Here is a 16,416-nt window from a genome sequence, read left to right as displayed (position 1 = left end):
TCACTGGCTAGTTTAGGGATTATATATAATCACTAAAATTTTCAGGGATTATGTACCCGGATATAATTTTGCTTTATATAATCACTAGAAAAAACGTCAGGGATTCTACATAATAACTGAAATGAAAAAATAGCTTTATTTATAAAGAAAATGAATAAAATTGAAATAACATATTCTATAAAATCACATAAAAACATCATTATAAAGTAATATTAATTGTAAAATGTTAAGCAAAATATATCAAAATGATAACCCAATTTTTTTTAAATGTTAGGCACACTACATGAAAATGTGAAACACAATATATATCAAAACATCTGTTTTTACCACAATATCTACATTTTAGAAAACCTTTTCCTGCACATATCAAATCAGATTTTAACAACACGCCTAGGTGAAATAAAGTGTTCAGTAAAACATCTAAAGGTACCCCCCCCCCCCTAAAAAAAACCCCAAAAGATGTGAATTTGCAACCTTGAACTGGTTCGAGCAAGAAAGTTACCATGTGTTGTAGTCAGGCGATATCCTTTTTCAGACTTTTTTAAACAATTAGCATTATTTTTTTCGGGTTTCCCTTTCCTTTTTTACCATGTGGAATTGCTATGAGAATATTATACCAAATGCAAGCTTCCTCTAATTTTTGTTTCTATGTGTCAATCCTAAGTTTGGCCTGTTTTTCCTACATTTAGATTTGTTCTCACAGTTTGAATGTCTTGTTCATTTTAACAACAACAAAAAAACCGCACAAAACAGATGTTCCATAATCTTCTTCTTTGCTTTACATGTATCACAAATAACATGCTTTGTGGATTTAAAAATATAGCATAAATAAGGCCGTTAGTTTACTCGTTTGAATTGGCGTTGCTCATACAGTGACCTATACATGTTAATTTCTGTGTCATTTTGGTCTCTTGTTGACAGTTGTCTCATTGGTAATAACACCACATCTTCTTTTTTTACCTGAATATTCTTTTGACACTGGCTTTTAATAAACAAACAATACATGTTATAAAGCTATTGCTATAAAGGGAATGTTGATATTATTAATTTTGAAGTCTTCAACTTTATCTCGAAACCCTTTGTTGGTTATATCTTATAGATCATGCTCTGTGTTTAAAAGCAAAATTATTTCATCTGGCAAGGAATTAATGAAAGAAAAGAATATTATTTGTCTATTTTATTTTTTATCAAACGAAGGATCATTAAATTATTCATAATCCCTGAAATCATATTAGGGAATTTGTAGAATAATTATTAAAATGTTCAGTGATTATGTAAAATCACTGGTAATTTTTAAGGATTGTATATAATTACTAATGATTTTAGTGATTCTACATATTCCCTGAAAAATCAGGGATTCTACATAATCCCTAATTATACAAATTCACTGTAACATATATACTGCATATACAAAGGATTAAGCCTTTAACGCACAGGCACTCGTGCCTTTGCCATAAAATATTTTTAGTTAGCCATAAAATATAGATTTTTTTAATCTGACCAAATTTATAAAAATTTCACATAGAAATAGTTGTAATATAACTATAAATAAATAATAAACAAACTGTTTGTGAATTTATCACATGTACATTATAAATGATTAAGAAATTACACCCAAATTATGCATTATTTTGTTGAAATGTTAGTTTTGGTAAAATTTTCAAAAAATTGTTATTATTATAATTTACTCATTCCTTAGTCTATTTAAAGGTTTACGCTATCATCATTGGCAAATTTTGAATACAGAACATTTCAGATCCTGGGTTTCATCAAGCCACGAAATCAAGAATACAAGCAAATAACAATACATGTTTATTTAAATGTGCTAACTTCGCAACCTAGAACATACTCTAATGAAGAGATTTGTTTAACTTAGTAGCCTTCGAAATGTATCAAAAGAACCAAATTCTTGCCAATTTAAAATTTTAACATGATAAGTTGAAAGTCTAAGCAATGTTTGGCCTAAAGTGAATTTTTTTATTTTTTTTTCTCACAGTGCTTCAGTTTTGATATTAACTCACTCAGGTGCCACGTTATGGTACAATACCTTTCCCAAGTCATTTTTCATGACTGGTGTCTTCTAAATATTTTGTATGTGGTTTTATAATAGAGTCGATTAATATCATTTTTGAAACGGATATTCCATAATAGTCAACCAATCAACTTGTGATGACAAATTTATGAAGGGATTTCTACTTCACCACTTCGAGTTCTGGTTGAATAGCTTTCTATGAGCAGCAAGCCTCTTGTTAATGTGTATCTTAAGAAAAGGAAATACGATATTGTTTCAATAGCATTTTTATATGAAAATTAAAGAAAGACATGATAAGATAGACTTATAAAATCAAACTAAAATGATTAATTTGATGTGATTCTTTTGTTTATTTTAGGACACAAGTAATGCAATGTTTATACTGGCAGACTTTAAGAAGATTGGTAAACCAGAAGAACTAACACCTGACATACAGTTAGATCCATGTGTTTACAAGAAAAGATAATGTCACACATATACAACATGACAATTAATAGGAAAAAGATATAATGATGATAAGACTAACTAGATCGTATATAACATTTAGCAGGCCTATATTTTGTTAAGGAATCTGTTTTATAATAATAATATTGATATAATGTGTTAAGAAATCTTTTTATGCCCCACCCACCTACGATAGTAGAGGGGCATTATGTTTTCTGGTCTGTGCGTTCATCTGTCTGTTCATTTGTCCGTCCGTTCGTCTCGCGTCAGGTTAAGTTTTTGGAAGGAAGTTTTTGATGAAGCTGAAGTCCAATCAACTTGAAACTAAGTACACTAGTTGCTTATGATATGATCTTTCTAATTTAAAGCCAAATAATACTTTTGACCCCAATTTCATAGTCCACTGAACATCAAAAAGACAGTGGGATTTTCAGGTTAAAGTTTTTGGTCAAGGTAGATTTTGATGAAGTTGTAGTCCAATCAACTTGAAACTTAGTACACATTTTCCCTATAATATAATCTTTCTAATATAAATGCCAAAATTAGATTTTTCCCAATTTCACGGTCCATTGAACATGGAAAATGATAGTGCAAGTGGGGCATCCGTGTACTTTGGACGCCTTCTTGTTTATAATGTTGTTGATATGACATTGATGCACTACATTTTTAGCCTTAACACAAAGGACATCCTTTATGCTGCTCCAAATTATGGACTCAAATTGCAATCATGTTTGCCTTTATTTTCAAAATATTTTGTGCCAATTTTGTATGATAAGTATAGTATACAATTTGATAATAAACACCAAAATTCTGTTATATGGTCACATGCGTAGCCAGGGGAAATGGTTTTCAATGGGTTTGTACAGTCCCTTCCCCTTGAAAAATTATAAGCACTGTTAGAGTCAATGTTCTGTTTGATTTGTCACTTTTAAAGTTGAGTTGGCAAATTCATGTAACTATAGATACTAGCATGTATAAATGTTTTGTATGAATGCTTTATTTTACAAAAATGGAATCTTACTAAGAATTTATGCAATTTCATTACTTACAATAGTTGCTTTTGTCCAAATAAAAGAACAGTAATACCACATTTTAATCCACGTGTACTTGTTCTTGTTATTTTAATATTTTTATTTTGATGCTGTTAAATTTTAGTGTACATATTCAATGTTAAAAAAAACTGTTTAAACATGGAAAATAACACAAGTGTCTCATATTTCTTGAATATTTACTACAGCGGTACTCAAAATGTTTTACTGTTTTAAAGAGCTAGTAAAATACTAGAAGAACTAATGAAGTAGTTCTAGTATTACCAGATGTATTCTCATTGTGATATTGGCAGGTGTAGTGGATTATTTCTAACGTAAAGAGTATTAAAACACATGGGTATACTTTTTCTGTTCCTTTTAAAATACTAAGGTAGGCAATAACCCTCTGATGTTAACCAGTGCCATAAAAAAAGGGTAAATACAGTCCTTTTTTGTCGTTAGAAAGTTATTATATAAGATTTACACTGTAGTGACGTCATAAAATGCTATGGATATTCCATGAAAATAAAGGAATTTTGATTGTATACAGTTTCCATCATTATTTGCTTGAAGGAAGCATCTTCTAAGCAAATAACAAAAACAAAATATTTGGAAATACTTTCGTATGGCGTTTAACGCAATACAACCTGAATTTTGTTTGTTTTTTTCTACATTTTTCTGCATTGGCTAGAGGTATAAGTGGGTTGGGGAATTTCATAAAACATGTCAAGTCTTGTATTTTTTTTCAATTTTAGTTTCTTTTATACGTGTCCATTATCACTTGTTTCGTGTATGCTAGTTCCTTGTGTAAAAAAATGGCAGCTTTAATTATGCAAAAGACAAAATTTTCATCTCAATTAATTTATTTTATTAGTTCAGTACAGCAACTTTATATTTATCAGAGATAACTACAATAGCCTTAAATGAAAGTGGGTATGTTTATTTTTAAATTTTTTTTCATTACATTTTTCATGAATTTGATGTACTCCATAAAGTTATTTACCTGATGTGCCCATACTTCCCATGTAACCCTTACTTCAAAATTTGGTTTCTATGTTGAAGGTGTGTATCCTATTGAATTAGAAATAAAGGATACTACAGATACAGTTCAGTCTACCTCATATTTTGGCTTACATTTAGAAATCAACAATGAGGATCGATTCAAAAAAACTTTAAAGCAAACGAGATGATTTTTGCTTCTCAATAGTGAACTTTTCATTTCTATGTGGCAACATTCCATCAGGGCCTACATACTGAGTATATATCTTCCAATTGATACGATATTCCCGGGCTTGTATTTCCTATCAAGATTTTCTTGATAGGGCTGTGCTGCTCATAATGAAGCTATTAAACCAAGAGTTCCAAATGGTGAAGTTTAAATCATACCTTCTTAAATTTTACCAATGCCATCACGAGTTGATTGACCGTTAATACTATTATCCGTTTCACAGATGATAATGAATATGTTTTTCTTGTTGGAACTATATTTCTGCTCCTTTTTCATGAATATGACCTACCGAATAAAACTTATTACCTAGTTTGTACTAACATGAGCAATACGGGTGTCACTTGTGGAGCAGTTCAGAGGGGTTGTTTGCTAAGTCTTTGTGTTTCTATGTTGTGTTTTGTGTACAATTGTTTTTGTGTTTCGTCTTTTTAAGCCATGGCAATGTCAGTTTAATTTCGATTTATGATTTTGAATGTCCTTCTGATAACTTTTGCCCCTCTTTTATGTGTAAGCCTTGTATTATGTGCATCTTTCAAATCCATGAAGTAACATTTTAACAATTTACAAATGTACATTTAAAAAAAAAAGATTAATAATTTCTTGTGGATACGCACATCTAAATAGTGTGTCATTATTACAGGTATGTACAAAGTTCAAATTCTGTAGTTTTAGTTTCAGAGGAGTTGCAATGAAAAAACAGGACGGACAGATAGGAAAAGAATAATATACCCTGTTAGGGTATTACATATAGTTGACCTCTTGCTAAAAGCATCTGATAAATAGATAAAATCACAAAATATTACGTGTCCAGTACACTATGTATTATAAGGCCATGGTCATACATGATATGAAATCTGTCATTCAGATAAGTACACCTTGTAATCATTCTGTGCACCATATATAGTTGACATATTGCTTATAGTTTCTGAGATGTGGACTTGACCAAGAAATATTAACCTTAATGACTGATCAAGAACATGAGGTGAAGTTCTTTCAATCCTGCATTACGTGGGTCCTGTATACTTAAAAGATAGTTATCATTTTATTCATATTATGTGAGCATTTCCCATGACAAAAAAATATGTGATTTTTTTCAGGCAGCTTTTCTTAATGAAAATGAGGTCAGGGACCATGGAATCTGTACCATCTGGCATCTAAAATATAAAGATTATAACAATAGCGTATGAGTAAGCTTGATAGTACTGGTAATCCCAATGACCGGTATTTCACATATCAAGCTTATCGCACCTGTTATAGTGTAATGCCACATTGCATTGAATTAACAAAAAATATAGTAGAGAACTACAAAATATTAAAATAAAACACAAGAAAAAAACAGTACAAAACATATCTATTTTCCGACTTTAGAGGGAAATGACACAAGAAATAAATAGAACAATAGTATACTTTCTTTGTACTGAAATTTATTTTATTCTTAAAAATTATGACTTCATATTTACACAAATGTAAACAAATAACAAAACAACAGATATGACAAACCACTTCATTTATATTTTCAAATGGTACCCAACATTCTAATGTTACATCTGAAAATTGACAGTTTCATGTTTATATATAGGGCAATATACGTTCATATTGTGCTCGGAAAAGTATATAAATTTAAGAAATTTTCAAACTTGTGAAAAGTTGAATATAAATTCTTTTCATCATATCATTTCTGTTTCTCAAACCATAACATCTGGACATTATGAGAATAATATTATATACCATGATTTCTATTTTTTAATAGCTCAATAGGTAGTTTATACAATTTTAGTTTATTTGTAAATATTTAACATCCTCATCAAATACTTTGCAGTTAGGTCCAACTAAAAAAGTGTCTTCAGGACATATTTCTGAAGCTTAATGTGTAGTTCATAAGTGTTGGTATTGTTTGTATATCTATAGAGCTGTCTGTTTCATGGGTGGTGTGGTCTGTTTTCCTTCAATTTTTGGCAATTCCTATTGTCTTTTTTATGCATTAGTTTAAAAATTAGTTAAAAAAAAATAAGAGTATAAAATATGGTGTTTTTTTTTACCAAAAATAAGCATATTCTTTATACATTTGTACTATGTTTTCAAACGATTGTAAAATACTAACATATGTTACAAGTCTGCTCATGTAGGCATATTCCAAAGGAAAGAAATATGTAGTTGAATTTAAAAAAAGGTACATTAAAATATTTCACAATGATAAGATGATGTCAAAATTGGAAACAAAAAGAGTTTACATTATAAGATGTAATGCATTTTAATGCTGATTATGTAATGCATTGTTAAAAATGCCAAAACATTTAACATAGAAATATATAAACTTCAAGTAACATTGTTTTTAAAATTAATAGCATTCCTTATCAAGCGTGTGGCTTGAGAAAATGAGGTATGTTAAAAAGCTGCTATGCCAAAAAATCAAAATTACATGATTTCAGTTATTGGCTTGTCTAACATTTAATAGTGTAAGAGAGATTGAATATTGCTGGTTTTATGTTCAGTGACAAATGTTAAGCATGGTCATATTTCCATTCTTTGTATAAGTCATCAAGCTTATATATATTTTTCTTATTGAAAAAAGAAGTTGTTACACACAGGAAGCAATGTTAATCTAACAGGACTCAGAGCCTGTCAGTCTTTTCTATCTCAGTAAATGCTGAAGGCTCGTCAGAAAACCATTAAATTACAATTGTAAAGTCTATTGAATAGAAATTTAATGTATTTCAATCTAAAATGTGATTATTCTCCTTAACAGCTATAAATATATAGAAGAAAAAATAATTCTCAAAAGATATTTTCATATGAAATTCATTTCATATACAATATTTTGAGTGACTCCTTTAAGGATGTAGTCTTCTGACGTTTCAGTCTCGTTGAAATCTCGTTCTGGAATTATTTCAGAAACATGTGATACAAGTGAAAAATATCAATGAATTTTAAAAACATTATAATCAAACATAACTCTGTGAAAAAATTGTGTATTTACAATAAACAGTTTTTAGGTTATCCAGTTTTCAAATTTCACAACCAATCAAGTCAGTCTTTTTAGAATTTTTTTTAGCAAATGTGTGAGGGGTACAAATAATGATTTTACAAGAATCATGTACATCCCATATCATTTTTGTCTTTTCAAATTTCTTAAGATATGTATGTTTTCAATCATTAAAACAAAAAAGTTGAAATAAAATGCACTCAGATAAATCACAAATTTACAAAATTGACAGCATGGTAAATTTTACACAAAAAGGCATCAAAATATGTCAAACTGTTTTATATAAACCCCCTACCTACATTTTTTTTTAAAGTTCAATCTATTCAGATTGGTCCACTTCACCTTTATTGAAAGTATGAACAAAAGTTTAATTGAGGAACTGAGATTTTTTTTCATGATAATAGCCCAAAAATAGGTAAATTGATGAAAAATGGGAAAATCATCCAAATTGGGTATTTTCTTAGGGCCATAGCACCACCATATGATTCTTTCTTCAACATATTTTTTTTTAAATAAGAAATTGAAGGCACTAAGCTTAATATTCAGTTTTAAGTGAAGGTAGTTTATACCTGCCAAACCTCCTATTTAGTCGTTCCCTGGGCTGTCAAAGCTGAGGGGAGATCTCTATCTTTAAAGGTTTCAGAGGTTGGCAGGTATGGTAGTTCTGAATAATAAAGAGTTGTATTACCAGACAAAAGGATGGCTGAAAATATGCTGATCCTACATTAACCAGGAAACTTTAAAAAAAAAATATACAATTAGAAAAGACAAATATACCATCATGAATATTGCAGTAACAATTTAAACACATATTTAATAAAAAAAATTATGATGACAATGTATAAGAAAGAAAACCCACAGGCATTGCAAAATATATAAATGACTGGTTAAAGGGAAATAACTCCTGCATTATTCAGATCTTCAAAATGCATTGGTAATATATTATTTTCAGTGTTCATAAGTAAAAATAGTCTGTTTATGTCTATCTAAGTAATTCTGGTTTTATGTTAATTATGTACAATAAAAATAAATAAAGTTCTTAACAAAATATCTTAAGAAATGAAAGACTTAAGAATATACAGATTCTGGTTTAGGGTTATGGCTTTTTTGAGAATTAAATGGACAGATGGATAGGTGATGGATTAAGACATTTTTCCCGAAGATCCCCACCCAAAGAAATAAAATTTAAAATGTTATGCATTATGGTAGGAGGAGGTGTTTAGAATCTCACTACTGCTTTAACTTATTATTAATATTAGGTACATCCAACTCTTCCAGCCACCCATACAATTATTAATCTAAATATATTTCAACTGTTTTACTGGTGGTCCAATCAGAAATTCTTATTGGAATGCAGTATAAATAAAATTCTATATAAAGAATGAAATGTATCTCTCCTATATCTAAATAGTTCTAGCAAATTTTTAAGAATTGCAAGACTAAAATGTTTTGCATAAAATCTAAAATTGCACATTCAAATATCATGATTTAATTTTTTTCAATAAAAGAAGAGGCATGATTTAGCCATATGATTTGGAGTCTCACAAAGAATTGCAATCTTTAAAATAATACCTTCAGAAATATACAAGACATAATGGATCCGCAGTCTCTTGGATATAAACCACTGTAAATTAAGATTTTACAAGATGTTTTTATTAGTGTGGAATTTCAGATCCAATAGCATTAGAAAAACTATAAACTCTGCATTTTTAATTTTTAAGATGTTTTTGTATACAGCATATGCTGGAATAACAATCATAAATCTCTCATATTTTTTCATGGCTCATTACTCTAAACTTCCTACATGTAAATAGTAACGGCCATCCTTGTCATATTTCAAGGTCATATGTTTTAAATATTTTTGATATTTGAATATGAGAAACAACAACACTGAAAACATTATTTAAAACACAAGACCATGCTGATGTCAGTCAAACATTTATATTTCACTTTAATACATGCAGAAAACAAAATGTAATATGTTTTTTTGGTCCAATATCAGTAATGACATCACAGTGGGGTAACAACACAATTGGGTCCAGATTATATCATGATTTAACTCTATTTTTAAAGGATAACTTTTTTTTTCTATTTTACAAATTTCAATTCCATACGATTTTATATTTGTATTAACATCACATAAATAGAAAGTGGAAATATCAGAGAAAAAGAAAATAGAGTGTGTTTCATGTTATATCTATCAGACAATGAGAGTTAATAAATAAATAATAGTTGTTTTATAGATTATTTATTGCAATTTTAAAATCATTGCAAGAAATAAATCCCGAATACTCTTACTAACTGAAATACTGTCACATTTTCCATTGTGATGAAAAAGCATTATTTTCATCCAAATAAGTTATTTCTAATTGCAACATAAGAGACACAGCTGTCTTTCAATCCCAGATCCTTTCATTCATAAAAAGTTATCAGAAATCTGTACAAGAATGTATTAATTTATTCATTCTCTTGATTGATAAAACAAAATATATCCTGTCTCTGAATTTTTCTGTAGATCTGATGGCAGTCCATAAAAGTCTTCTATTGTAGAGGGGTCAATTTTCTGTAATGGAACAAATTTTCAATTAGGAATTTTATTTAAACACAGGAAACATATGCATCTAAGTGGAGTGAGAATATAACTGTTATGTTGTATTTTGACCAATTTCAGTGAATATGCTATAAAATAAATGCAAAATTAAGATTTAAAAAAAAAAAGAAAAGCAGATGCTCAATATATTTTTCTGTGACTATAGAACAGCTTTCAAATATTGCATGCCATAAAGTATGCTTGGCTTGGAGCAAGATACTGATTCTAATGAAAACGGACTGTTTTTGGTTTCTAAGAATTATGAATTTCTGATTGCTACTATCTTATTACTTGCAATTTTAAAAATGGTTAAGTACTGTATAAAATATATTGTAGTGAAACAATTCTCATGCAGATCTATAATACCTTGTATGTAATTTAACTACCAGTAACATTAATTAACAATCCTAAATCAACAAAACCATCTTTAATAACTCCGTTCATTTCTGATTGTAAGACAGTTGCTATGGTAACCAATACTTACATCAACAATATCATCGTCAAACAATAACCAGAATCCATCACTTTTAACAATACTGATATAATGACCTCTGTTTAAACTGCTACCTATGTGTATCACCACGGCAACAAGGTCATACATTCTATCAGGGTTAAAAGCATCATCTGACTGAAAGAATAAAATAAGAAATTTATTATTTGTAATACATAAGTTCATTCTGTTTTGAGATCTATGAATTGTGATTAAATATGTAAACTGTTTTAAGGGATCAGTTTAACAACCATTTTTAGAGAAAGAAAAAGATATCTAATTTTCCAGATATCTACAAAATATCACCCCTCTGATGGCTTAATAAATATCAATTTCAATCTATTTACATAAATGCATACATTTCTGTGATGTCTTACTCTCTTTATGATGACCGATTTCTATGTATCACCCAGTCAGTATCTAACTATAAACTTATAAATAAATATAAAATGTCTTCTTAAAACTAATCTGACATTGGAACCTGAATGGTTAATTTTTTTAAACATTCTTCGGGTTAATTAATTTCAGTTGTTTTTGGGGAGAGCATTAACTATGTGTTGTGGTATATAACATTTATACTTACTGTATTAAATAATCGTAATTCTAATGGAAAGACAACTCTGTATGAAAGTTTTGTAAATCTGTTCATCTGTTCCATGTATTTAAAGCGTTTTAAATGTAAGGCTAATATCTGTGGCAGTTTTTTTACTCTCATTCTGAAAATACAATATAAAATTGAGAATGGAAATGGAGAATATATCAAAGAGATAACAACCAATGAGTAGATAAAGGCCACTGATGGGTCTTCAATACAGCAAGAAATCCTATACCAGGAGGTGGTCCTTAGCTTGGTTACTTTCTTAGGATTCAGTATCAAGTGTTGAGTATTATCAACAAAGTGTCAGCCATTATTTTGTGCATGTCGAATGTTTCAGGTTCTTTTGACTACGTTTCATCACTGTAAACACTATTCTTATAGATTATCGATGGTTTTTCAAACAAGAGGTTGTTTCTCAGCTACAATCTCATCAAAGGGGGACAACCTTGAGATGACATGTGGCCAAGAAACATTACAGAGTTTAAAAGACCATTGATAATCTATTAATCACTATTTTGCCTATGAAAACATTAATGTTTACATTGACAACTACATGTGCGCTCTTAGTTTCTGATGATGATTTACTATCTCAAGCGTGTAGCATGATATGAAAAATATTCACAAGAAAAGAGCTGCTGAGGAAGAATGCACAAAATGGCATCAGATTTCATAAATAATCTCTATATTTTAAGTTGTGTTGACAAGAAACAATATCTGCATAATTAAGGTAATTATATCTAGGCCAAGAAACTTATGAAGACGAAAATTTAAATCCTATTTAACATTAATCAATAATAAATGGCAAAAGTGGGTATGGGTCACATATCATGCCCCCACTTGCATATCATATAAATTAATAAAGAACATAACCGAAAAACGCCTAAGTGGCGCTATCCCAATTTGTACTTGAAGGGTCTACTTTTACAAATTGCGACTTGAGTAGAGAGTTGTCTTATACCACATCTTCTTATATCTAATATCAACATACTAGAACAGACAAAGTGAAGCCACCAAAATTCAAACTTGATCTGCATTTTGTGGTAATAAGTATTGTGTGTAAGTTTCATAACACTTGGTTAAGGCAAACTGAAGTTAGATAATGGAAATCAAATTTTGAACATACATACAGATGGACAGACAGATTTTCAGACAAGGTGAAAACTAAATGCATCCTCCGCTACAACAGGGGCATTAAAATGTTGTACCTAATGACATGTATTTCTAGACACTGAACACTTGCCAAAATGCTTTTAATACAAATGATTTAAATGTTTTTTGCAAGAGCTGATGCATTTAAAATATATCATGGTGAATGTTTATATTGACCTTTTCTGTGCTTCCTGTTTACTACAGCATACTTCACAGTAATACTTCTGTTCTGCACACAGTGTCTCAGTACTACTGAATCCTCTAAGACAATGTGTGATTGAGGTATTTTGTTCTACATCTACAGAAAGATCTAAAAAGTCTTCATCTTTGCTGCTAACCTGTAAAAAAAGACATCCTGCTGATAAATTCCCTTTAAAAGTTTTTATCTATATATAAATATCTATCGAGTACAGATTTTAAGATATTAGTGGAAAACGTAAAACATTTATAAAATTGGTCATTAAAAGACAATATCTGTATAAATAAGGATTTGACTAATGATTTCAGCCATGTTGGCTTATTTGTAGATCTTGTCTTGCTCCCTATGTTTGATGTTTATAAGTTTATGTCAGTCTATTGAAAATTTTAAGATAATAGGCACAAATCTAAAAAATAAATAAATGGTAAAATCAATCTTTTAAGTGCAATAAATCATATAAGCAGTTGTCCGACAGTTTTAACTTGAATGAACAATAAGAAGAGCTCAACATTTTTAACAGTTTGGCGCTCCCTGTTAGATTTTCTATTTTTGAAGCGGATTTCAAAATAATAGGCAAAACTTGCATTTTATCCCTATGTTCTATTTTACCCTTGTTGGCCATCTTTGTTGGCTGGTTGGGTCATCGAACACAATATCAAAGACAAATACCACAAATGTTTGGTTAAATTTGGCCCAGAACTTTCAGAGGGGAAGATTTTTGTAAAAGTTGACAGACAACGTCATTTGCCAAGTGATGAGACATGCTCTCTTGGTTTTTTGAGACTAGGTGAGCTGAAAATAACTTACTGTTTCACAATTAAGACACCTTGTCTCGTTTGTAAAGGTCCCCTGGAATAATTCCTCCACCCAGGTAGGTTCTGGTTTACTCTGAATCTCTGGGTTATTCACAGACTTTGGTTTGTTGCCTTGTTTCTCTGCTAATAGCATAAATAAATAAAAGATAATTGAGTCCACATAAAACACAATTTACACAACTATTTTTTCACATGAGCTGCGTCCAAAAGCAATCGATCGTGTGCAAATAAATATCAGTACATCTGTTTACATATTGTGGGTCAAGGAAATCTTTGCAGAAATTCTGTAACTTTTGAAAATGAAGTAGTTATAAGAACCCTACAAAACACTATAATTCATCATTTTCTTCATATTTGAACATTACAAAATCAATTAAGTAATATACATGCATGTCTACAAATGATTTTTAAAGCAATTGCTTTCATGCCGTCGCGTATGGCCATCTTTGTGACCCAGATCAGAGACTCCGCCCAGATCAAGCCATAGTATTTTGTTAAACAGGCTCCTGGGCTGTCATTTTTAAACACCTGTGTATGTTTTCTAATGCAATACATAGCTTGAAACTTTTGAAAAACGTTAGTGGATTTAAGAAGTTTCAGCATACGTTCTTGTAGATGTATTTTTGTATTTAGGGGGACAACCGTTTGACTATCAAAAAACATAGACGTCCGAGTGAAAAAAATGCATTTTTATACTTGCGATTCCGTTTTCCGTTCGTACGATGTTTCAACAAAATATGGTATCATTTCAGTTGTTGATTTAGTATTGAAAATTTGACTGAATTATCTTTTATAATATACGGTTTTATATGTTTAATTGGTGTTCTTTTAAGAAAGAGGTCAGGTGCTCTTGTTCATTCATAAAATTGTCGTTCATTCATAAATTTATCGTAAAATCAAAATCACTACACAGGTTATCAGGTTATACGTAGTGTCAAATGATTACTCGAATCTAAAAATAGACAAAGTTAACTGACCAATTTTGTTGATTTGTTTGCGCAAATAATTTAGAGGAACGAAACCCTTGTTAAAAACACACAACAATAAGTTTGTTTTCCTTTTTGCCATAACTCCGTAAGATTTATCGATCACCTTACTAATGAAATGGACCCGTCCAAACGTGATAGATGCCAAGTCCAGATGAAGAGATATTTACAATTTGGAATTTTCTAGTTTCATAGATTAAAAAAAGTACATCCTTTTTGGATATCATATTCAAAACTGGGTATGCATGACAAATGATGAAACCATTATCCTAGTCTTTCCAATGAACGAGTCTACTACGTTTGTTGACCCTCTACGGTCCACCGTGTTTGCAATTTTATTTCACATGAATTCGAAATATTGAAGATCATTTTCACAATTTTTCCTGAAAATTGGATAAATATCAAAGCAACTTAGAGCTGTTTGTTCTTGTTCGTATAATGACGATTTAATGTCATGTTTGTCTGTGATGGCCCCTCTTTTCGGGATTGCAGGATAATTATAGTTATCTCGTACCGCATGAGGATGACACATATCAACTGAGCAATAATGTTTGGGACTTAGTTTTTAAGAAATGATGACAAAGTAACATTATGAAAATATTTTTAGTCAGCTGAAATATATATTTATTTTTTACATGTTTATGCCTGTAAAATATTTTGTTTCTTTCCCGTTTTTCAACATTTGCGTCTGGAAAGTTGAAATGTTTTAACTGAAGTGTTAAATTTAAATTAATTATGAAAATTAAATCAATAAAGGAAATTATTGTCCAATTACAAACACTACTAGGGGATAATCCATAATAATTTTTCTTGGAGTTATATGTTTCAGCACATGTATATTTGACCCCAACTTTAGCCTGGTAAACGTCTCCTTGTGAAATATAAAACATATTAAAAATGACTTTCTGCTAAAGTCTTTAATTGATATAAAGTTAAAACCTTCTTAATTCTCACTAGAAAACACTCCTGTCATGTTTAATTCTTAAATATATGTGGATGAAAAAAAAGTCCCCAAAACATAAACATGGCAGCAATTGCTTTTACAGCCTTTCAGGCTTTGATTTAATATGTTTCTTATCTTAATTTTTAAAATAAACAGCTGCACCATGAGCACAGCATAGGCCTGACGTCTTGTGTGGAAGTTTTATGCAATAATCGTAAATAGTTTCTGAGAAAGTTTTGAGCAATAACCATATATTGTTTTTGAGACAAGGCATAACATGTGAAACCCCTCACCCTGTTTTTTTTAACAAAAAACTGAATATCACTAAAATAAAATTTTGAATCATCACCAAAAAGTATAAAGATCCTCAGATTAATATAACATAGATCTAGACATGTGTAAAGTTTTAAGCAATAATCATAAATCGACCTTTTTTTACAAAATACTCAACAACCTAAAAATGAAATTTTGAATCATCACCAAAAAGTATACAGATATTAAGATTAATATAACTAAGAAGTGTTTAAAGTTTTAAGCCATCATCAACAAATGTATGTGAAGTTAGCAGCCGGTTCGTTATTCGTTATTCGATATTCAATATCCAATCGGCTGCTAGCAGCCAGTTTGATATTCAAAATTTAGTGAAAAAATTACAAGATAATTAAATACTTGATAACATAAAAAGCATGATTTTCATATTTATAAAAAAGACTGATAAGATACGTGGGAAATCGTTAAATGACCTTTTCAAGCTGTCGTAATTTCTCGTCGTAATTTCTCGTTGTCCTCGAATATAAACCCTTTTCCATGTTGCATATTTGTCTTTATGCAATATAGAGTTTTGTCAATAAACGACTTCAAAGATGTACTTTTGTGTATAATATTTCTTAAGACAAAAAGAAAAAAAACATAACTCTAGAAATATTTATAA

At 29.9% G+C, this 16,416-nt stretch overlaps 1 protein-coding gene across 2 annotated transcripts in view; it reads right to left on the bottom strand.

Moving 5' to 3' along the window:
* Nucleotides 1-6,139: 6,139 nt before the first annotated feature.
* LOC134696175 (ubiquitin carboxyl-terminal hydrolase 46-like) overlaps nt 6,140-16,416 on the bottom strand; it is a 47,829-nt gene continuing 37,552 nt past the window's right edge. Inside the window, exons 5-9 of one of the 2 annotated variants that reach the window (XM_063557833.1) lie at nt 13,549-13,679; nt 12,720-12,880; nt 11,379-11,511; nt 10,790-10,933; nt 6,140-10,278 (exon numbers count right to left, since the gene is read on the bottom strand). In XM_063557833.1, the coding sequence (XP_063413903.1) occupies nt 10,177-10,278; nt 10,790-10,933; nt 11,379-11,511; nt 12,720-12,880; nt 13,549-13,679 (671 nt within the window). In that variant the 3' untranslated portion in view covers nt 6,140-10,176. The remainder of the gene's footprint in view (nt 10,279-10,789; nt 10,934-11,378; nt 11,512-12,719; nt 12,881-13,548; nt 13,680-16,416) is intronic. The other variant, XM_063557835.1, reaches the window with a different exon arrangement.

The sequence above is a fragment of the Mytilus trossulus genome, chromosome 14 (genome assembly GCF_036588685.1).
Source record: "Mytilus trossulus isolate FHL-02 chromosome 14, PNRI_Mtr1.1.1.hap1, whole genome shotgun sequence".
Taxonomy (NCBI): domain Eukaryota; kingdom Metazoa; phylum Mollusca; class Bivalvia; order Mytilida; family Mytilidae; genus Mytilus; species Mytilus trossulus.
Note: the sequence above shows the minus strand (reverse complement) of the source record. Positions and strands in the feature narration are given on the sequence as shown.